Here is a 24,451-nt window from a genome sequence, read left to right as displayed (position 1 = left end):
ACTACTACAAATGTCACAATGCATAACTTTGTTCAATTGTTTTGTATTTTTCCAGTCTAACTTTGGTACAGATTCCTAAAAGTGGGATTGCTGGGTGATAAAATGCACCTGTAGTTTTGCTAGATAATGTAAATCCTTTGGATGGGGCTCTACCTGTAGTGAATTCCTTTCAATGGTATCTGGCTCTTTACAGCCTTATTGTCAGAACATGTTGATGAGCTTTTGGACGTTTTTTGTAGCAAATCTGGTGAGGGTGGTATACCAGTATACTCTCAATTTACATTTCTCTTGTCATGAACGAAACTGGGCATCTTTTCATGTTTACACATCATTTCATTTGTTCTTTTGTGAACTAGTTACCTTACGCTTTTTTTTCTCTTCCTTCCTTCCCGATTTTTAGGCCTTTGTATATGAGCCCTTAATCTGTGATAAAAGTTGCAAAGATCTTCATCTACTTCGCCACTGTCTTTAGTGCATTCTCTAAAACACCCAGGAGCCAACTTACTAGAAGCTCTTTCAGGGCTTCTAGTTTAAGTCACAAGTAGGAAGACCACCCCTGCTCCCAGGGTATGGCCGTGCTTTCTGTATTCTACTACATAGTTGTCTTCATCTATTCACATTTAGATCTTTGATGTATTTTAAACTTTTTCTGGTATATAATATAAAAAGGATCTACTTTTATTTAACAACAAAATAATTTTTTTAAATAAATATAAAAATTTCTCCTAAATTACGAAGGCAGAATGTTACGTGGGCCATTTTGACTGTCATGTCTATGTTTCCTTAGGAATATTCTCCCAGAACAAATCTGCAATGCTGAAGAAGAGGATGACTCAGCACTGGAACATCTTCATCTTGAAAACAATTACATCAAAACAAGAGAAGTATCACCCTACGCATTTTCATGCATAAGATCATACTCAAGCGTTGTTCTTAAACCACAGAATATCACATAATTCCACATTTATAACTGTATAAATACAATTATAAACTGTATTTATATATTTGTTGTAGTAGCATTTATCATGAATAAGAGAGACATCATGCCATGTTACATTCAGTAGCATTATGCTAGTCCACCTGATTCACTGATCCAGAGATGAGCAACCAAAAATATATCTAGAAGGTTTAGTTTCCTAGCACATTTAGCAAAGGTTTCAGTTTCACACTCTAGAAAGAAGCCATCTCACTGCACAGTTTTTCTCATGGGAATAGCATGCCATGCACTGCTGAGCTAGACTGGGAGGATCTGGAACAAAACAAGCATGTCCTTTACAACCAACCTGTGAATACTGCTATTAGCTGGGGACATCTGAAATCCATTTACAATTATGTATGCTATGGTACAAGACCAAGAAGTGAACGGCAGGAAAAAACTACAGGTGGAATTTATGAATAAGTGTTCTATTATTCTAAAGTTAAAACAGTAATATATTAACTTTCTTTAAGACCCTCTGCAACAATTATTGATATAAATACACTTAATTATTGAGTTAGCTTTAGTTCCTTCTATCAATTACATGCGTGAAATTAAAACACTACTGTAATGTAATTCCCTGGTGTTGAGAATTGTACTATGGTACTGATGTGATTATTAATATCAGGGGAAGCTGGGATAAGGATACACATGAATTCCATACTGTTTTGAAAGTTTTCTGTAAATCTAAAAAGTGTAACAGTATATTAAGATCACCCTTGTTATTCTTTATTCAAGATCAAAAGATTTTATGGAAAGCAGTGGAGTTTGCTTAAAACATAGTTAATTATCCTTGACTACACCCTTACAAATGTAAACCTGACTCATGAGTTTTTGAAAATTTTTGCTTTACCAGTCATTTTTAGAACCTATCTTCTTTCCCCTAATTTTCCTCAAGTGTATGTACCCTTTTACTCAGTTCAAAAAAAAGGTATTAATATTCGCTATATACTGGACACTATCAAAAGCATAATTAAAATTTTCACTATGCAATGATCTTTTATCTTTATTGCTAAAATAATTTATGATAGACACATATAGAAAGTGTGTTGACTTCTCTTGTTACTATCAGTTTTGTGTCTTGAAAAACACCCAACTAGGAACTTGGCACCCTTTGAAGGTTACGCTAATCTTCAACTGCAATTATCTAATCTCTCAATAGTTCTCTCCCCACCCTCGGAACCTTCCAGGCCACTTCACAGGGCGGTTAGGATCACCGCAGAGTGAAAAGCATCTGGGAAATGTGATTTGCATGTGTGTTCTCATTATTACTAACTTCTCGTATAAAATTGAGAGCAACCAGCATATTCAACCAAAGTTGATGATTACAGATAAAACTATTTCAAAAAGCACTAAAGACACTTATATGCTGGAATCATAAGGAAATAATTACACCAGAAATCAGGTACCTGAGGGCCTACCTTGGTCATCCTGGGCAACGGGAGAAAGTTCAATTTACCCATTTGAGCTTATTCTTTCTAAGCCCTTCTCTCTAAGCCCTTCTCTCTTAATAGCTAGGATTTTGAGATTGCAATACAAGAAAGAATAACAATGTGATAAAGAATGTTACAGTCAACAGTCAAGGCTTATACTAGGTGGCTAAAAACAGAAAAAGAACCTTATGGAACAAAAAGTTAAGATTTATAACTAGTTTCAGAATGCAGGAGCATTAACTAATTTAAATTGGCCAAGTTAAACGTCAGAGACAGGTAAAAATAAAAGGATATGGTTACCATTAATTTAACAAGAAACCTTGTGCAGTGCTTCTTGCTGTGTGAATATAAATGCACAGACCTGAACGGTTTAAGACAGCGATTTTGAACAGTTGTACGTCAAGAATTTAAAAACATGCGATATCTGACTAGTCAGGGGCACTAACCTCTTTGCCCTTAGATTGTCAAAAAATGACAACAGCCAACACAACAATAGCCATCCAGTGTGAATGAATCAAAATTATACCTTTTTTTTTGGTCAGACTGACAAGAAAACATGTATTTTTTTGGTGTGCTGCAGAACTTCAGTAATTACTTTATGTGTGCCTCAAGATGAAAAAGGCAATCTAAGCAATAAACAATCAGTGTTAGAGGGGATTCAAACTGAGTAAGGGGAGCAAACAGACTGAGCGCCCTGGGACAGCATAGATGGACGCTGAACCATTCCTGCACTCCTGTTTCATTCTGACTTCAATCAGGTGTGTCCCAGAGGCTGTTTTAGAAAGAAACAGTAACAAATACATTAGATGAGGTCTCTGGTTTGGGAGCATACCATGTGGTAGGGGCAGTAAGTAGGAAATCAAATAGACAATCAAACCAATAGGCAGGTAAACAGGTTAGCGAAGCAATGAAGTATGTTGGGGTCCTATGCCCCTCTTCCTGTGGGTAATCCCCAGGCCCCAAGTCTCAAGAGTGTCCAAGCCTCACAAAACCCAGGAAGGCCCAGCCATTCCCGGCAACCTTGGAGAGACACAAGGCCCAGGAGCACACCGAGACCCTACTGTGCGCTCAGACACACCCTGTTCGGAGCAGAATCTCTAGGAAGGCTGAAAATCAGAATGACTAAGGGAAGCTTTGTTCTTAAGTCAGAAGATGCTGTTATTTAAATTGATTTTATAACTTAAAATATAAAATATCTAGCATTGAACTTTTTCAGTGTTAAAATTTCATCATGCTCTGAATAGGAAGATTTAATTACATTTTTAAAAAGTGATAAATGTCCTTATAGCAAACATTCTTCACAATTCAATGTTAAAAACACACACAGATGTCCAGTTTGGCTTCAGAACTATGCTATAATTACTAACACATATGTATACAAAGGAACTCCTTGGTCTAGCCATAATGTGAAAATGTTAGTGGTGTCTTCTTTGCACATATATACAAGGAACACTAACTATATTCTAAATTTTGAAACTGGATTATTGTAGATAAGACTATTTCAAGAAGCACTGAAGATAGGATATGGTGAAAGACACGCACAGCCTGGAACCGTATGTAAATAACTGTACCAGCAATCAGGATACCTGGGTGCCCATCTTGGTCTCCGATGATTAATTATGCAGTCATTTCGCTTCACTGGGATTGACTTAACTCAATTATAAAGTAACAGGTTTGGAACAGGTCTGGTTTTTAAACATGGCTCAGCAGGGGTTCATGGAGCCCTGAGGAGGAAGTATCCCTAAAGGCTCTCCCTTCAGACAAAGCAGCTGTGCTACCATCAGAAGGAGCTAGCTGCCGCTGCTCCTCCTTTTTTCTCTAAAACAAATGGAAAAGGTACTGTCTAAACCACATACCAAGTTTTAAGATTCACAAAGAACATGCAACCAAAGTCCCTGGTCCTTCCCTCACTCTCTGGCCAACATCCAGGCTGGAGAGCTTGGCCTGAGCAAATGCTTCTCAGATTTGCAGGTTACAGCTGCCTGGATGCAGCCAGACCCTGTATCTGGCAAAAAAAGTTAGCTGGTGTGCCTGTTCCTTTGGAGCGCTAGCACCACAGGGCGGGATCAGCCCTGAGCAGTTCTGTACAACCTAGGACTGCTGACCTTGGACCTGAAAAACCCTGAAGGCAGTCAGCTGAACACAAGCTGGGTAGGATGGCTATAGCGTGGCACACAGACTAGGCTCACACATCCCCCACCTGACTTTGTGACTCCCTGTGGAGAAGGCAGGTCAGGACTCTGGGGCAAGGGTGGGTGAGTAGAAGCAACAGAAAGAACATGGCTGAGTCTGGCATTAACCTACATCTTCTGATTGAAGTCCACAAAGAAGAAAGTCTGGATGCCTGAGAATGGGCGTGGTGCACTTCTGAATTTGAGGCCCCAGGCACCTGGTGCTGCCAAAAAGGGTGAGAGGAAGATACAATAACCTCTCCATTGTCAAATGACTCCACAATCACTTTAGGAGTTGGTCTCATAAAGTCAAAGTTAATTACTCCTAAATTAACAGATACTGACTGAGGATCCAAGATGGCCATGGAATAAAGTTATACTCACCTCCACCCAGGGTCCAACTGGAATTACAACTAAAATATAGAACAATAAACCTGAACAACCAACTTAAGACTAGCTGAACAGAGTCTTATAATCAAGGACTTACAGAAGCCACGTGGAGACTGGTAAGGAGGGCAGAGATAGGAAAAGGGCTGGCCCCGCACCCACGTGTGGTGGGTGAGAATCCGGAGGGATATCTTGGCTGCAAGGGATCCTCCTGATAGCAAGATGCCCCATGCCAGGCTCCCCAGCCCAGAGCACCAAAGCCAGGAAGAGGCGCTCACATAACATGTGGCTGTGAAAATCGGTAGAATTCTGTCCACCAGGGAGAGACAGGAGTCTGCTAGAAACCCAGGCGCCACCTTAAAGGGTCAGCACACAAAATCTCGTTTGTAGCCACTCACACTGAGTTCCTATGGAGAAAGGGCGGCTCAGAGCAAACTGTAGTAGTGTGTGAAGAGACTTGGTTGTGTTGCTCCAGGGAGACAGCTAAAGAAATAACCACCAGGATACTTGGGCTGAGTCCCTCACTGCCCATCTTTCTTGCATAGAGCACTCCCCTCCATAGGGCATCAGTCTGGGGAAATGCAATAGCCCTACCCTCCCAACTCCCAGCAGCCCTGCCCTGCTGAGCTAGGGCTTTCAAGGGGATCCCAGAAAGGGGGACAGACTGAGTTGTGTAGCTCTATAGTGGGGACCATTTTTCACTCACACGCCTGGTGCAGAGCCCTCCTTTCACGCGGCCAATTCTTGGTCTATTTCAGCCCAAAAACTCTTCTGGCCTCCTCCTGATGACTCCCTGAGACCCCAAGCCACCACAAAGGTCTGTGGGCACCCAGTGGGTATCAGCTAGACTTGGTGTACACTGGGAATTTTGCCTCAGACCCAGCACTGGCACCAAGTTCCAATCTGTATCACTCTGGGGAACACCACTTACCTCAACCTGGTGTGGCACACTGTGAACATACCTCAGGCAATTCACATACTGCCAGAGGCTCTTTCAGTGACTGAGCCTAACAGGCAGTCAGCAGGTGAAGGGGGACCTCGGGGTACATTGGGCTTTTGCTGACCAGCCCCTGGTATCAGTGTGGGTGGAAGCAGGCCTTGGTGCACAGCTGGGCCCTCCTCACATACACACACACAAGCCTGGCAGAGGCAGCCACAAACTGTGTATCGCTTTGTAGCTCCAAGTAGGTTGTTCAGGGCCAGTCACAGGCAGCCTCTGACATTGACCTGCACCTGAGTCCCTCCCAAGAGGCCCCAAAACCAACATGCCTAATTGGAGGCTTCAGACAACATCAGAGCAGAACAAATCAGTTCCACAAGCACCATATCTCCAAAGAGTGGTCCTGGCCCTGCTGAGGTGAATTCTGTTATTGCGGTCAGCACCTGCAGAGCAGCTCGTACAGTGAGGTCACGGTCAAGCCTCACAGCCAGCCAGCCTGAGGGTGAACACCATGCACAAATGGGCCAAAAGCAATCAAGGCTCAACTATAACAGGAGGGCTCACATAACTCACAAAAATAACATGCCTGGAGAACCCAGCTCCGGTGAACAGGGAGACTACACCAAAGGGTCTCGCAGGACACATACTACCTAAGGTCATCTTACCAAGACAGGGAGACACAGCAGATCAACCTAACGCCTACTACACAGAAAGAAACACAGATAGGTGGCCAAAATGAAGAGACAGTGAAATAGGCCCCAAATGAAAGAACAGAAGAAATATGCAGCAAAAGAAAGAAACAAAATGAAGGCAAGCAATCTACCAGAGTTAAAAATAGGTTATAAGGGTGCTCAAAGAACTCAGATATTCAACAGGATAAGAAAAGACAAAGAACCCATTTAATAAAAGGGTCAGAAACAAAGATCACAATATCAAAAACGAGTGACACACTGGAAAAGTCAACAGTACATTAGATGAAGCAGAAGATCATATCACCTAATTAGAGCAGAAAAAAAGAATTTAAAAAAATAAGAAGAGTTTAAGGGAACTTTGGGACAACATGAAGCATAACAACATATGTATCACAGGGGAAGCAGAGGAAAAGGGAGAGAACAAGAGATTAAGAACATACTAGAAGGTCTGTCCCTTCAGCAAACCTCAGCCAGTGCCTGTACAACAGCTCAAACAACATGGTCAGGACTGAGCCTCACAGTCAAACCACCTGAGAGAAGATAACACCCTTGAGTGGGAAAAGAAAATCAAGACCCAATTACAACAGGAGAGCCCAAATAACCAACAAAAGGGACAGTCCTAGAGCATTCAGCTAAAAAATTCAAGGAGACCACACCAATGGGTCCCACAGAACATATACTACAAAAGACCACCCCATGAAGACTGGGAGTCACAGCAGTTCTATGACTGTTGTATTTCTAATAAATAAAATAAACACATAAAGAAAGCTAAAATGGGAGGCAAAGAAACAACCCTGAAATGAAAGGAGGCATCTCAAAAAAAAGCTAAATGAGATGGAGGCAAGGAATTTATCAAACACAGAGTTCAAGGTAATGGTTATAGGGATACTCAAGAAACTTAGTGGAACTACATCAGTATGAAAAAGGAAATAGAAACTGTGATGAAAAACAGTGGGAAATGAAGAATACTATAACTGACATCAAGAATACACCAGAAGAAATGAAAAGCAGGCTTGATGAAGCAGAGGATCGAGTCAGTGATTTGGAAGAAAAGGTAGAATAAACAATAAGAGCAGCAAAACGAAACAAAACAAAAACCCACCTAAATAGCATGAGGAGAATTTAAGGGAACCTTGAGACGACATCAAACAGAACAACACACTTTCCAGAGGGAGAAGACAGTGAGCAAGGGATAGAAAACCTGTTAAAAGAAATAATGACAGAAAACTTCCCTAACCTGGTGAAGAAAAAGGTCACACAAGTTCAGGAGGCACAGAGAGTCCCAAGCAATATGAACCCAGAGAGTCCCACACAAAGACATATCATAATTAAAATGGCAAATTTTGAAAACAAAGGGAATCTTAAGGGCAGCAAGAGAGAGACAGTCAGTGATCTACAAGGGAGTTCCCATAAGGATGTAGCTGATTTCTCAACAGAAACACTACAGGCCAGAAGGGAGTGGCCTGAAGAGCATCTAAAACCAAAACTATCTAGCAACGCTATCATTCAAAACTGAAGGGGAAACAAAGAGCTTCCTAGATGAAAAAAGGCTAAAAAAGTTTATTACCACCAAACCGGCAATGCAAGAAATGCTAAAGGAACTGTGGTAAGAAGAAATAGAAAGGGAGAAAGGGGAACATAGGCATAAAGAATAAAAAAGGCAATAAAAAAGTGCCTGTCAATAATAACCTTAAATGTAAATGGATTCAATGCTCCAATCAAAAGACACAGGGTAGCTGAATGGATGGAAAACATGACCCATATAAATGCTGTCCAGAAGAGACCCACCTCAGAACAAAAGACTCATACAAGGTAAAAGTGAAGGGATGGGAAAAAATTTTCCATAAAAATGGAAACAAAAAAAGAGTGGGGGTAGCAAAACTTGTATCTGACAAAAGAGACTTTAAGCAAAGGCCCTAACAAGAGACAAAGAAGGTCACTACATAATACTAAGAGGATCAATCCAACACAAGGATAATACCCTAGTAAATATATATGCACCCAATACAGAAGCACCTAAATACATTATAAAACTCTTGGAGGACTTTAAGGGAGAGATTGACAGCAATACAGTCTCAGTAGGGGACTTTAACACCCCACTAACATCACTGGATAAATCTCTCAGACAAAAAGTTCAACACGGAAACAGTGACCTTAAAAAGCACACAAAATCAGATGGATTTAACTGACATTTACAGAATATTTCGTCCCAAAGCTGCAGAATACATGTTCTTCTGAAGTGCACATGGAACATCCTCAAAGACAGACCACATGTTAGGGCACAAAATAAGTCTCTACAAGTTCAGGAAGTTGAAATCATATCAAGCATCTTCTCAGACCACAAGGGCATGAAACTAGGAATCAGCAACAATAAAACCCTCAAGCACATGGAGGATAAACAGCATGTTTTAAACAGTGAACGGGTTACCAATGAGATCGAGAGAAATCAAAGACTTCCTGAGAACGGGTGAAAATGCACACACAAAAACCCAAATCTGTGGGGCACAGTGAAAGCAGTCCTTCGAGGGAAGTTCATAGCATTGCAGGCCTGCCTCAAGAAACAAGAAAAAGCTCAAATAAACAATTTAGCCCTACAACTAAAAAAATTAGAACGAGAACAGCAAGAAGAGCCCAGGGGAAGTAGAAGTGAGGAAATAAATTACAGACACTAAAAAACAAACAAAAATTCAAAATATCAATGAAACCAAGGGCTGGTTCTTTGAAAAGACAAACAACATTGATGAAACTCTAGCCAGGCTCATCAAGAAACAAAGAGAGAGGACCCAAAAAATTAAAATCAGAAATGAAAGAGACAAGGTAACAACTGACACCACAGAAACACAAAGGATTATAGGAAAATACTATGAACATCTATATGACAACTGGAAAACCCTGGCCAAAAAGGACAGATTCCTGAAAACATTCAATCTTCCAAAATTCAATCATGAAGAATCAGAAAAGCTGAATAGACCAATAACAACTAATGAAATAATAGCAGCAATCAAAAAACATCCAGCACACAAAAGTCCTGGATAGGAGGGCTTCACAGGTGAGTTTTACCAAACATTCAAAGAAGAGCTAACCCCTATCCACCTCAAGCTATTCCAAAAAATTCAAGAGAAAGGAAGATTTCCAAGCACTTATTATGAGGCAAGCATTATCCTAATTCCAAAACCAAATAAAGACACTACAAAGAAAGAACACTACAGGCCAATATCCCTGATGAACATAGATGCTAAAATCCTCAACCAAATATTATCAAGTCAGATCCAGCAATACATTAAAAAGATCATACACCATGCCCAAGTGGGATTTATTCTTGGGATTAAAGGCTGGTACAATATTCACAAATCAATAAATGTGATACATCACATAAACAAAACGAAGAACAAAAATTACATAATTGACAAAAAAATAGCATTTGAAAAAATCCAGCACCCATTTTTGATAAACACTCTCAGCAAAGTGGGAACAGAGGGATCATACCTCAACATAATAAAGGCCACACATGACAAACCTACAGCCAACATCATACTCAGTGGGAAAAACTAAAAGTGTTTCCCTTAAGACAAGGTTGTCTGCTTTCACCACTCTTATTCAACATAGCACTGGAGTCTTAGGCACAGTGATCAGACAAAACATAAAAGGCATCCCAATTGGAAAGGAGGAAGTAAAACTGTCATTTGCAGATGACATGATACTGTACACAGAACAAAAATCCTAAATAAAGACTCCAAGAAAAAACTATTAGATTTAAAAAATGAATCCAGCAAAAGAGCAGGTTACAAATTAGCATCCAGAAATCAAGGCATTTTTATATATATAAAATATATCAATTTTTATATATCAATAACTCTCAAAACAGGAACTTTAAAAAAATCCCATTTACCACTGCAACAACAACAACAAAAAGATATCTAGGAATAAACTTAACCAAGGAGGTAAAAGACCTGTACTCAGAAAACGATAGGACATTGAAAAAAGAAATAGAGGAAGATACAAACAAGTGGGAGCTAATACTGTGTTCATAGATTTGATGAATTAATAACATCATTAAAATGTCCATACTTCCCAGAGCAATCTACAGATTCAACACAATCCCTATTAAAATACCAATGGCGTATTTCACAGATCTAGAACAAATAATCCAAAAATTTGTATGGAACCAAGAAAGATCCCCAAAAGCCACAGCAATCTTGAGAAAGAAGAATGAAGTTGGAGGGACCACAACTATAGTACAAATCCATGTAATCAAAACAGCCTGGTACTGGCACAAGAAGAGGCCCATAGACGAATAAAACAGAATAGAGACCTCAGACGACAACCCAAGCCATTACAGTCAACTAATATTTGACAAAGGAGGCAAGAGCATACAAGGGAGTAAAAACAGTCTCTTCAATAAATGTGTGAAAATTGGACAGGTACATGCAAAAAAAGATAAAATTCAAATACACCACTATTTACACCATACATAAGAATAAACTCAAACTGGATTAAAGACTTTAACGTAAGTCACCAAACCATAAAAATCCTGAAAGAAAGCACAGGCAGTAAAATCTCAAACATCTCACATAGAAGAATTTTTGCCAATATATCTCCTATGGCAAGAGAAACAAAGGAGAAAATAAATAAATGGGACTATATCAAACTAAAAAGCTCTGCACAGCAGAAGAAACCATCATCAAAATGAAAAGGGAAGTGCACTGGCTGGTTTTGCTCAGTGGTTACGGTGTCAGGCCACCAACTGAAGGGTCATGGATTCAATTCCCGGTTAAGGCATGTACACTGGATGCAGGTTTGATCCCTGGCCCTGGTCGGGGCACACTGGGAGGCAACCAACTGATGTGTCTCCCTCACGTTGATGTTTTCCTCTCTCCCTCTCTCCCCCTCCTCCCTCCCTTCAACTCTCTCTAAAAACCAATGAAAAAAATATCCTTGGGTGAGGATTTAAAAAAGAAAAGAAAAGGGAGTCTAATGAATGGAGAACATATTCGTCAATGATACATCTAATAAGTGGTTACTTTTCCAAATATATAGAGAACTATTACAATTCAACAAAAAGACAAAGAATCCAATTAAAAAATAGGCAAAGGATCTCAATGACCACTTCTCCAAAGAGGACATACAGATGGCCAAGAGACATGGAAAAAACTGTTCAACGTCACTAATCAAATCATCAGAGAGATGGAAATTAAAACTACAATGAGGTATCACCTCACACCTGTCAGAATGGCTCCATCAATATATCAACAAACAACAAGTGCTGGCGAGGGTGTGAAGAAAAGGGGACCCTAGTCCACTGCTGGTGGGAATGCAGACTGGTATAGGCACTGTGGAAAACAGTATGGAGTTTCCTCAAAAAATTAAAAATGGAACTGCTGTTTGACACAGCAAACCCATTTCTGGGAATATATCCTAAGAATCTTGAAACACTAATTAGAAAGAATATATGCTCCCCTGTGTTCATAGCAGTGTTGTTTACAGTAGCTAAGATCTGGATGCAGCCCAAGTGCCCACCAGTAGATGAGTGGATAAAAAGCTGTGGGACATTCACACCATGGGATACTGTGCAGCTGTAAAGGAGGCTCGCTTACCCTTTGAGGCAGCATGGGTAGACCTAGAGAATATTATAGTAAGGCAAATAAGCCAGGCAGAGAAAGCAAACATGGCATCATCTCACTTATATGTGGAATCTAATGAACAAAGTTAATGACGAACAAATAGGTCCAAGTACATGGATGATGCATGGGTGCTGGGTGGAGGGAGGCAAAGGGGAACACTGGCAATACTATCAACAATAAAAAATTAGTAAGTAAAAAGAACTTATTTGAAAAAATAATGACTGAAAACTTCCCTAACCTGGTTAAAAAAAGAAGACACTCAAGTCCAGGAAACACAGAGATTCCCGAACAAGCTTAAGTAACAGAGGTTAAAGACAGAGAATCTATAAAGCAGCCAAAGACAGTCAGTCAGTTACCTACAAGGGAGCTCCCATAAGACTATCAGCTGATTTCTCAGTAGAAATACTTTAGGCCAGAAGGGATTGACAAGAAAAAGTCAAATATTAAAAGCAAGGACCCACAAGCAAGACTACTCTACCCACCAAGGCTATCATTTAAAATTAAAGGGGAAAGAAAGAGCTTCCCAGACAAGACAAAAACAGTATTACAAGAAATGTTAAAGGGATTTCCTTAACAAGAAAAAGAATAAAATGGCAATAAATATGTACCTATCAATAAATATCTTAAATGTAAATGGCTGAAATGCTCCAGTCAAAAGGCATAGGATAGCTCAGTGGATATGAAAACAAGAGCCCCCCCCCCCCCACAAACACACACACAAGTTGTCTACAAGAGACCCATCTCAGAACAAAAGATACACACAGACTGCGAGTGAAGGGATGGAAAAATATATTTCATGCAAATGGAATTAAAGAAAAAAGCTGGGGCGACCTAGCCAGCATGGATCAGTGGTTGAGCATTAACCTATGATCCAGGAGATCTCAGTTCGATTCCCAATTGGGTCACATGCATGGGTTCTGAACTCGATCCCCAGCAGGGAGTGTGTAGGAGGCAGCCAATCAATGATTCTCTCTCATCACTAATGTTTCTATCTCTCTTTCCCTCACCCTTCCTCTCTCTTAAATTAATAAAAATATATTTTTTAAATAAACAAAAACAGCAACAAAAAAGCTGAGGTAGCAATATTTTATCACACCAAATAGACTTTAAAACAAAGGTATAGTCCTGGTGGCTCAATTGGTTGGAGCATCGTCCCATACACAAAAGGTTATGGGTTCGATTTCTGGTGAGGGAACCTACCTAGGTTGTGGGTTCGATCACCAGTCGGGGCGCATATGCAACCGATGGATATTACTTCTCTCTCACATCGATATTTCTCTCACTACATAAAGGGATCAATCCAACAAGAGGATATAACCCTTGTAAATATTTATGTACCCAATATAGGAGCACCTAAATATATGAATCAAATCTTGATGGACATAAAGGGAGAGATAGACAGTAATACTATCATAATGGGATTTTAACACCCCATTGATATCAATGGATAGATCTTCCAGACAGCAAAATCAGCTTGGAAATAGCAGTCTTAAATGACACACGAAACCAGAAAGATTTAGTGAATATCTTCAGAGCTTTTCACCCCAAAGCAGCAGAGTGTATATTCAAGTGCACATGAAACATTTTCTAGGATAGATCATATGTTAGGAAACAAAACAAGTCTGAATAAATTTAAGAAGACTGAAATCCTATCAAGCATCTTCTCTGAGCACAATGGTGTGAAACTAGATATCAATTACAAGAAAAACTGAAATAAACACATACACATGGAGACTAAATAACATGTTGCTGAACAATAAATGGGTTAACAATGAGATCAAGAAATCAAAAGATACCTGAAGACAAAAGTGGGAACACAACAACCCAAAATCTACACACACGGTAAAAGCAGTCCGAATAGGAAAATTTATAGCATTACAGGCCTATCTCAAGAAACAAAAAATACATCAAATAAACACTCTAACCCTACACCTAAAGGAACTAAAAAAAGAATAAACAAAACCCAAAGGGAGTAAAAGAAAGAAAATAATAAAGATCAGACCGGGGAAAAAAATAGAGTCTAAAGACAAAATAAAACAAAAGATCAGTGAAACCAAGAGCTGGTTCTTTGAAAAGATAAATAAGACTGACAAAACTTTAACCAGACTTGTCCAAAAAAAAAAGAGAGACAAGAATCAATAAATAAAATCAGACATCAAAGAGAAGGAACAACTGACACCACAGAAATACAAAGGACTGTAAGAAAATACTATGAGCAGCTATGTGCCAACAAATTGGACAATATGAAAAAAAATGGATAAATTCCTAGAAACATACGATCTTCCAAAACTGAATCAAAAACAGAAAATCTGAACAGACTGATCACAACTAATAAAATCAAAGCAGTAGTCAAAAAACTTCCAAAAAACAAAGCCCTGGAGCAGATGGCTGCACAGACAATGTTTACCAAACATTCAAAGAAGAACACCAATTATCCTCAAACTATTCCAAAAAATTCAAGAGGGAAGACTCCCAGCCTCATTTTACTAGGCCAGCACCATCCTAATTCCAAAACCAGAAAAAAAAGAAAACACTACAAAGAAAAAAAACTAAAGGTCAATATCCTTGAAGAACATAAATGCAATACCCTCAACATCATATATAAGAATAAACTCAAAATGGATTTCAGACTTAAATGTAAGACTCAAAACCATAAAACCCCAAAATTTTACTGGTGGCACACATTGTGTTAAGCACAGTGCCTTTTGCTGCAGGCAAAAATGGTTTCCCTAAATTGTCAAATGTAGATCAGGAGTAACAAAGGAAACCTGTAGTATAATACAGGAAATAATTATCACTGAATCATGTAACACATACATGCAGTTGAAAGGAGAAAAAAACTCAACAGGCTTGAGCAGGGCATGAAATAGGATTTGGATCTGTTGAGGGGGAGGGAATGATTAATGAGAGGTGTGTGCCATGCAGAGTTGAGGTTCACTGGTTAAGAGACAATGTAAGAAGTAAGAAGTCAGGAAGGCTTGGAAGTTCAAGAGAGACCAGACTTACTGTGATGAGATATGCAGACCACCCCTCACATACTAGGAAGGGGGAAATGTGTCATGAAAACAATGGTTTCAGGAAAAAAATCTGCCACTGCAATAATCTAGAAACAGTATGTGGGACCCACACAGCACAGATGAGAGAAGGAACAAGCAGGAATAGGTATGACAAAGACTTCTAAAGAAACACCTGAGAGTAAAAGGGAGCCCAAGTGAAGAACTGCTCTGAGTCTCAGAGGTGATGCTGAGAGGCTGAGAGAAAGGGAAACTTTGGGCAAGAATATGTTGAAGTTGGGTTTCAGGCAGGAGGACAGGAAGAGTGGGAAAGACAAATGCATGCAGCTGCAGTGGCATCCGCAGGTAAGGATGTACACTGAGAGGCACTGAAGAAGCACTGGAGAGCTGTGACCTAATGGGCACCAGCCCCCAATGTCCAGGGAGTGAAGGAGCTAAGTGCACTTCGAGTATCCATGTGACCCGAGCTGTGAGCTGGCCTCACAGAGCTTCCAGGGCACAAGACAAGCTGTGCCTAGAAGCCTGGCTCCTGGGGAAGCACCCCTCCTCCATTGGCACTCAGTGTCTGTGCCACCACCATGGTAACAGATCTGTATTGATTATTTCTTTGCATATGTGAGGTGTTGCACAATAGACAGGTGGGGGGCATATAGCAAGTCCTCAGTTAACGTGGTTGATAGGTTCTGTGACGTTAAACTAACCCGTGTTTAACAATACCAATTTTACCATAGGCTAATTGATATAAACAAGAGTTAAGTTCCTACAGCAACTCATCAACGCTGAAACACTGAATGAAAGGGCATTATTCTAAGACCTGCTGTATCTTGTTTCTCCCATAAAACTGTAAAACTTAGAACAGAGACAATTCATTCCTTGGATCACTGTATTCTGTGCACAAAGTAGGTGCTAAAATGACTGTTGATCCCCTAGTTTAAACTGAATCAGCTCTTAAGTTGATCAAAGTTGATGTGAACACTGCTTCTAAACAAAACAAAAAGGAATCTGCACATTTTAAAGACTTGTAAAGGAAAAGTGAGAAGCTGAACTGAAAAAGACTTATAAAGTCATAAAATTAATAACAAATAATTTCCATTTATTAATATTGCCTGGTATGGCCTGGCTGGGCGTGGCTCAGCAGTTGAGTGTCGACCTAGGACCCAGGTGATTGGGGTTCGATTCCCAGTCAGGGCACATGCCCAGGTTGAGGGCTCGGGGGAAAAGGCAGCTGATCAATGACTCTCTCATCATTGATGCTTCTCTCTCTCTCCCTCCTTTTCTCTCTCTCTGAAATCAATAAAGACATTTAAATATATATATATATATATATATTGCCTGGTATGAACATCAGAAAGCACAGAGCATATTTTGTGGACAAGTCACACTTTGACCACTGGTAATACTTAGGAGTCACTGACTGTTCTGCATAATAGCAACCCTGACTATGTCTCCCAAAGCCATCATTTAAACACACCATGGATTACTAGGTTCACAGATGCTGACATAAAAGAATGAAATACTCAAATTCTGCTGTTGAAATGAAACCTCAAAGGGCCGGGTGAAACCCTCTGATATCCATTCCACCACTTTCCCTTATTTAGAAAACAGAAAGTTTCCTCATAGCAGAAGTATTTACAGATTGATGACAACTATTCCCCTCTGTCCACAGCTGAATGTGAATTCAGATCCTTGGTCAGCTTAAAATTCAAAAATATTAAAAGTACCCGTAAAAAGAGTCAGAGTTTCTGGCCAGATCTAACTTATACCAGATGAGTTGGGGGCCCTTACACCCTGGAAGTCTATGGAACGGGTGGGTCGTGTCTTGTAGTTCAACAAGAATGAGCACTGTGGTTCTGAACTGGAACCCTTATTCGCTGGGGACTTGGCCAAGTTAGACTGATTTCTAGTTTGCCACACCCATTGAACTGGGGGAACAACATCTATCTCCTGAGGCTACTGGGAAGGTTAAATGAGGTGATGTCCATGACAGTGCCGGGCAGGGGTCCATGTCAGATAAGGTGAGTGTCCATGCCTTCCTTCACCGACAGGTACTGGGAAACCAGCAGGCAACAAGTTTCAGTGACTTGCTCGAGGCTGCCAGGACGCTTAATACAGTAAGATGTTAATTATTCAAGGAAACTGATTCCTTAGACTGTGAAATACAGTGGGAAAACGAATGGGCCGACCACATGAGGAAAGGGACAGTGGGAGCCTGCTGCGTGCCAGTCCCCTGCATCAATGTGCTCGAGCAGAGGCTCCACAAATGCAAAGTAAAACTATAACACAGAGTCTAAACTACACCTGTCATAGACACACGAATAGTTTAGGAGCAGATTTTAAAAACAAACAAACAAACAAAAATCTGATTACTGGAAAGAAAAGTAAATATGACTTATAATAAATGATTACTTTCAACAACTAAAACAGGTTAAAAGCTGTATTTAAGAAGCCAGATAAACTAAAAGAGTATTTGATCAATAAACCTGCCCTGAAGATAGATCCCCACCTCTGAGATAACCCACCGGGGTGCACAGGGGTAGAGTAGGTCTTGGCCTTCCTGTTCTGTAGCAGGTGCAGCATGCTCTGGGCACATGGTTTTCCTGGGGAGCTCAATTATTTCATTACTAATGACCCTGTGACTGAACCTAATCCAAGAGATCCAGAGGCATTTATAAAAAATTTTCAGGAAAACTAAAACATACTATAAACAGTGTAGCCACTTGTTAGTGCACATTCAGTCCTATGCGTCTTAAACGACACTGGGGAATGATTCCACGAGTCTGAGCTTCCACATGCTCAACAGCAGTGAGACAAGCCATGCGGAATTCCTTCTGTCACAGTTATTTGCAGAGAGTATTTCTAACTTGGTGAAGAGCTTAGTGATCACACAACTGAAAATCAAAGCAAGACTATTTCTTCTCTGAAGCTATGTTTAATCTTCTCCATGAACATGGATAAAATAAAAACTCAGTCTAGCACATTTTTCCCTTTGCACAAAATGTGAGTCCACACAAGAGAAAGTAGATTGTATTAAAAATAACACGTGATTGCACTAAACACATATTAGTTTGGAAAGAAATACATGATGTTATTAAAATATCATTGTCTGTTCCTAAGTAACACAATCTCCGTGGTCAAATAAACTTACATTAAACTATCAGCTCATGCAAGCAAATCCTTTTTTTTTTTCAAATCCTCACACGAGGATATTTTTGCCATTGCTTTTCAGAAAGAATGAAAAGGAGAGACAGAGAAAGAGAGGGAGAGACAGAGAAAGAGAGAGAGAGAGAGAGAGACATTGTTGTGAGAGAGACACATCGATTGGTTGCCTCCTATACTCACTCCAAACAGGACCAGGGATCAAGCCTGCAACCAAGGTATAGGCCCTTGGCTGGAATCGAACCCAGGACCCTTCAGTCCGCAGGCGGACACTCTAACCACTGAGCCAAACTGGCTAGGGCACAAGCAAATCTTTTTTAAAAATTTTAAATTTATTTGGGTGACATTGGTTAACAGGATCATATAAGTTTCAAGTGTACATTTCTATGATACATGATCTGTATATTACACTGTGTGCTCACCATAAGCAAATATTTTTACAAGTTACAATCTGATGGAGGTTCATTTGTTTTGAGTAAGCTGGGAGTTATGTTCATTCACAATTACCAAATTTATATGCACACTGTCTGAAAGGCAAATTTAACTAGTAAGAATTCCTTCTAAGGTAACTCCTTAATTAACATAAATTCTACATGTAAAAATTTAATTAGAGTTAAGGATACATCAAAGAGTTAAAATTAACTTAAGGCAAACTGCCTCATTTCCAACAATTATTAAGCATTTATTCCCCCATTTATTTAGGAATATTTTTAAGACCCTAAAAAAGTTAAAATAATAATACAATGAACATCTCTATAGTCTTCACCTACATTCACCAATTAATATTTTTTTCACATTCATTTTCTCTCTCTTTCCATATCCGTATCTATATATCTATACATACATACATATGTATTTGCAGGGGACAGGGCCTGGACCATCTGAATGGAAGTTGCCTATGAATCTTTTAAGAACAAGAACATTTTCTTACATAACCATGATCACATCCTCTCCCATGAAACCCAAGAAATTTAACATTGATTAAGTATCACCTGCCATACAGTCTATATTCAGATTCCCCCAATTATTCCAACAATGTCCTAAATTTCTGTGTCTGTGTGTATAACTCAGGATCTAATCAACGCTCACATCCTGGCCCATAAGTCTTCTCTAACCTAGAGCAGCATTCCCTGGCCTGTGCAAGTGCCTCACACCTCTGCTTTGTTGAAGGGTCCAAGTCAGCTATCTTGTAGAATGTCCCCTAATCTGCATTTGTCTGGTTGTGCCCTCAAGATTAAATTTAGTTAAGATATTTTTGGAAAGAATCTTGCATAGGTAATGTCATATACTTCCTTTTGCATCATATCAGGAGGCTCAATGCCGGGCTGCCCTAGTGGTGATGCTGAGACATTTAGTTAAGGTGGTCCCTTTATGCTCTTGTAATTAAGAAATAATCTGCAAGGTAAGACTTTGGATCTCTGTGAATATCTTGCCATTCAATAACCTTTCCCTTAGTGGTTTTAGCTTCCACTGATTATCTTTGCCTAAATCAATGACTATACTGGAGGTTACACAGAGGCAATTTTCTTTTTTAAATTTTTATTTATTGATTTTAGAGCGAGAGAAACATCAATCTTGTTCCACTTACTCATGCACTCATGGGATGATTCTTGTGCATGCTCTGAGGGAGATGGAGCCACAGTGGTGGTTTTCCACTCTATGTTCCTCTGGATGCATTAGTTGGCGTGCTTCTATAGAAGCTCTGGCTCTTTGGGCCATCTTTTCTCTGCTATTATAAAAAAGATTTTGCATCTGGCATGTTACAATACACTGCCATCCTTATTCTTTCTGCGGTGCTCAAACTACCTTCATATTGGTTCCTATGTTCTGTTCACACATCTGCAGTAATCTCTGTGCATTTTCATGCCTGTTGGTACAATGAGATGTTTCAGGCACAACCCACATTCTCCTGGCTCTGACCTGGTCCTCCTAGTGGGAAACAGTCCCTAAACACACATATCTTCTTTCAAATCTTCTCTGTGGAAAGAACTGGGCAATTTATATAAAACAAAACCATTACCTGTACCCATTCTTCAAAGCAAACTGACTTTTGAGGCATTATTTAAAAACATTTGACACCTACACAATATTACAAATTAAACTGTATAAGTCCTTCATTCTTCATAAACTTAATTCATTTTAAATGACAATTTATAGCATAAGTTCATTTTCAGAGAGAAATCTCCCTTGGCCTGCATATCGCAGAAGCAAGTCCTCAACTGCACAGGGGCAGAGAAGGGAGGGGAGGCTAAGAAGCAGAGACCAAGAGCCCATCTAAAGGAGGTCCTGCCATGAGCTCAACCAAATGCTGGAAATGCACAGGAATTAAGAACTGACTTTGTCAGCTTGAGTTTTAAAGATACTCTGTAAATTTGGATTTCATATAAAATGTCCTGGTTTTTTAAAATACCATATGCTCCAAATAAAACACATCTGCAGACTCAATACCGCCCATGGGTCATGACCTACAGTATAAAGTCAATTCATTATAAACCACAGAACCTAGCCCACCATAAGGGATACTTGAACATTCAAAACCACCCAGGAAATCATGACCATCCATCAGGAAATCATGACCATCCATTCCTTTCAGAAATCTGTGAATGCCTGCTATATACAACCTTTATGTTATGCATAAAGAACATATGCTATTTATATCCTAGGGTTCAATGGCCTAGAACATTCTTAAACTAGGTATTTATTTGCAAGGCATGCTCCCACACATCCCTTAGGGCTTCTCTAACGACTGATCCCCACTCCCCACCCCACTTTTCTCCATAGCACTTACACCGTTCACAATGAACAAACAGACGAACAGATTCCTTGTAGCTACTGCTACATGAGACTGTTACACAGTCCACTCCAGTGTACTTAGGTGAGAGCAGAAAAGGAGGAGCCCCAGATACTGGCTGCTGACCACCACAAAGCTCAATTACCTGAGTGATACTGAGCTCGGGAGGGCATCCCATGTGGCCACAGTCACCCCTAATCCACAACCATTGGATTCTTAATTTGAATGAGATGATTTCTCAGGTCTTTCCCAGCTCATTTGTTTGGGCTTGGACCACTCCATTTCTAGAGTAGGAGGTGGTCAGGAAAGGGTCTTAGAAATTACATGTGAGCTTGGCTTAAGTAATTTATTTTTATATTTACATGGTTCAAATATACTGGGCCATGCAAGAAACTTGTGTAGAAGTTCCTTTTATAGTAATCCATGTCTGTGTTTATAAAATATTAACACAGAAATTATTACTTTTTTGGTTTTGTAATTTGTTTTCTTGTTTACCATGTAATAATGTGGTTATTCATAATTCCTAACAATAATGTTTGATATAGTAAAAGTAATTCTCTAATATTTAGATCAAAGCCTGATAAGGCAAAAATCAAACAATAAAAATAACAAACATGCTGGAAAAGAATTAGGTCACCTCTACAGAACCCCTAGAGCAGGGGTGGAGAGTGTCTGGAGGGCCGTGTAAGGCCCGCACAATCACTGGGTCTGGCCCTGTCAAGGCAACCGCAGGCGGGACTTGAAATTCAATAAATCTAGCAGCTTTTCTTCACAGCTAATTTTTAAGTTGATAATTTTATATGGCCAGCGAATGATGTTATAAATATCCAAATGGCCCTTGGCAGAAAAAAGGTTCCCCATCCTGCCCTACAGGAACGAAAAGCAGAAAATTTTCTCCTTACTACTTGAGGGAAGAGGAGGTACACTGCTGAGTCTGGAACGACCCCCTGTGAGGTTGCAGGGGAAACTTCGGGTCCTTTCCGAATGGTGTGCCAGTGCGTGCTGAGCCATCTCTACAGCTGTGAGGTGAAGCTTCTCACCCTGCAGTCCTGACTATGCAGGGGATCTGTGTCTTGGGAGGGATCCCGAGCCACACTGCAGATTAGAGGGGATAAACCAAATCCACTACCCCCGAGCCCCTGTTACACTCCAGGGCCAGTTTCTTTCCCCAGGCCCTCTGACCAAAGATCAAAGCCAAATGCGGGAGGACGGCAAACCCAGGGCGCACACGAGGGGAAAGGAGAAGAAGGGTGCAACACGCCTTTAAACACCGCCTCCCAGGAAGCGCCTCCCAGCTCCGCAGGCAGAGGCAGAAGCCCACCTAGAAGAGCTGTGCAGCCAGCCGAGAGCAGGGAGAGTGCCGGACCGACTGTGCGAGCAGAGGCAAAGGCAGAGGGGAAGGGGGCAAGCACACTCCCACTGCTACTCAGCCCCAGCCCAGCGGGGCGGCCAAAACAGGAGGCATGCTGGCAAAGCTTTACTTTTCAAAAGAAGCCGAAACCTCCCAACTTTTAAATACAGCAACTAGATTTAATAAAATTCATACACATAAGCCTCAGACAATAAGAATGTTTGAATGCTCACAGCTGCGCTACAAATGAAAGGAACCCAGTTGACTATGTATATAAAGTATGTAATCTGTGGCATATTCATACAATAGAACACAATACGATAATGAAAACAAACAAAGAACTGCTAACCACAGGGACGTGGGAGGGTCTCAAAAACACAGCATTGAATGAAGAAACCACACACAGAAGAGAGAGTACCACTGACCCTTTTAAGTGGATAGAGTCCCGGGAACAAGAGCGGTGCTGGAAGCCAGGAAGGGGCCCTTCTGAGAGACTGATTCTGAGGAGGGCTCTGGGAGGAGAGGGAGTTTTTGCTCAAGGTTCAGGTTGTAAAAATTAATTGAGCTGTACCATTAAGAATATATATCTGTTAAAAGTTAAAATATAAAACATTGTGCAGGACAAATAAGATGTTGCCCAAGGGCTTCCCATTTACAGCTGCTGCTCTGATGGAACTCAGGTTAATAAAATGCAGGTCAACTCTCAAGATGTCTCAATTCATCAAGATAACATGTTCAGCCCGGCTGGCGTGCCTCAGCTGTTGAGCATCGACCTGGGATCCAGGCGATCAGGGTTCAATTCCCAGTCAGGGCACATGCCCAGGCTGCGGGCTCGATCAATGACTCTCATCATTGATGTTTCTCTCTCTCTCCCTCTCCTTTCTTCTCTCTGAAATCAATAAAGATATATTTTAAAAAAATAAAAGATAACATGTTCAGTTCAAAACAAGAACCATGTTTTGAACTAAACGTAACTGAATAAATGAGAACATGAGCATTCTTACCAAACTGGAGGACTGCCACCCCTCCTAGGCTGCAGACCTGAAGCTCTTCGGGGGCCAGCATATGAAACTGTCCACCTCTAGGTCCAGGAAATGGTATTTTATTTGGGCTGGGGCCGACCACCTTACACACCTGAGGCACAGTGCTCTCTCTCTATGGTTGTGACTGCCATTTCTCTGAGCGGAGGGATAGGATTGTCAGAATCTTTATGCAGAACAAACTCTGCCACCTGACTGGAAACATGCTTTGCCAACAGGCTGGCCCCAAAGCCTGTGCTCCGGGAAGACCCACTGGCATCACTGGCACTGGTGAGTCTTTCTCACCAGATGCAGGAAAATGTCCCCTCTCGAATCGAAGGATGAGGCCTATTTTATGTAGGAACTGGGCATTTTCTTGGGGTAAGTGGGAAAGGTGTGCTAACAATTCCCTTCTGCTGAGACAGTGGAGTGTTTCTGCTCCCAAGTCCTCCCTAAAACCTGTGTGGTCACAGCTGATATTCTCTTGAACAGGAAAAATCAAAGCAGGTATCACCTGGATCCAGGCATCTATGCCAGTATCCGAGCCTGTAGGCTGGGACAAGGGCATTACACAGGGCCTGGCCTACAGTTGCCCTGACATGCCTATAGCAGGGTTAAACCCTTTTAAAGAGAATCTTGGGAAGTATGCTTGATGTAGCAGCTTCAGCCATCAGGGGAAAATAACCGTGTGGTTCCTTTCTCAGATGCACTGGAGTTGGGGTTTACATTTCAATAGTGTTCGTATTCTTTACCAAGATTGATACATATTCTGTTGGTCTACATAGGGCAATTTTTAAATTTGTAATTTATAAGTATTCATTCATTTAAGAGTTTCATAAAGTATTTTTTCAAATCAGGTATTTCTTGAATGACTCTCCCTGCGCTTTCAATGGCCAGCTG

The 24,451-nt window shown here is 40.6% G+C and overlaps 2 protein-coding genes across 4 annotated transcripts in view; one reads left to right on the top strand and one right to left on the bottom strand.

Annotated features, from left to right (window-relative positions):
- ECM2 (extracellular matrix protein 2) overlaps nucleotides 1-1,971 on the top strand; it is a 35,312-nt gene extending 33,341 nt beyond the window's left edge. For both annotated transcript variants that reach the window (XM_081150844.1, XM_081150845.1), the window contains exon 10: nucleotides 788-1,971. In XM_081150844.1, the coding sequence (XP_081006970.1) occupies nucleotides 788-956 (169 nt within the window). In that variant the 3' untranslated portion in view covers nucleotides 957-1,971. The remainder of the gene's footprint in view (nucleotides 1-787) is intronic.
- CENPP (centromere protein P) overlaps nucleotides 1-24,451 on the bottom strand; it is a 215,107-nt gene that overhangs the window by 71,122 nt on the left and 119,534 nt on the right. The gene's annotated exons all lie outside the window — the stretch shown is intronic.

Source organism: Miniopterus schreibersii (genome assembly GCF_964146895.1).
Source record: "Miniopterus schreibersii genome assembly, chromosome: 11".
NCBI classification, from domain to species: Eukaryota; Metazoa; Chordata; class Mammalia; order Chiroptera; family Miniopteridae; genus Miniopterus; species Miniopterus schreibersii.
The sequence above is the reverse complement of the archived record's forward strand: the minus strand, read 5'-3'. Positions and strand labels throughout refer to the sequence as shown.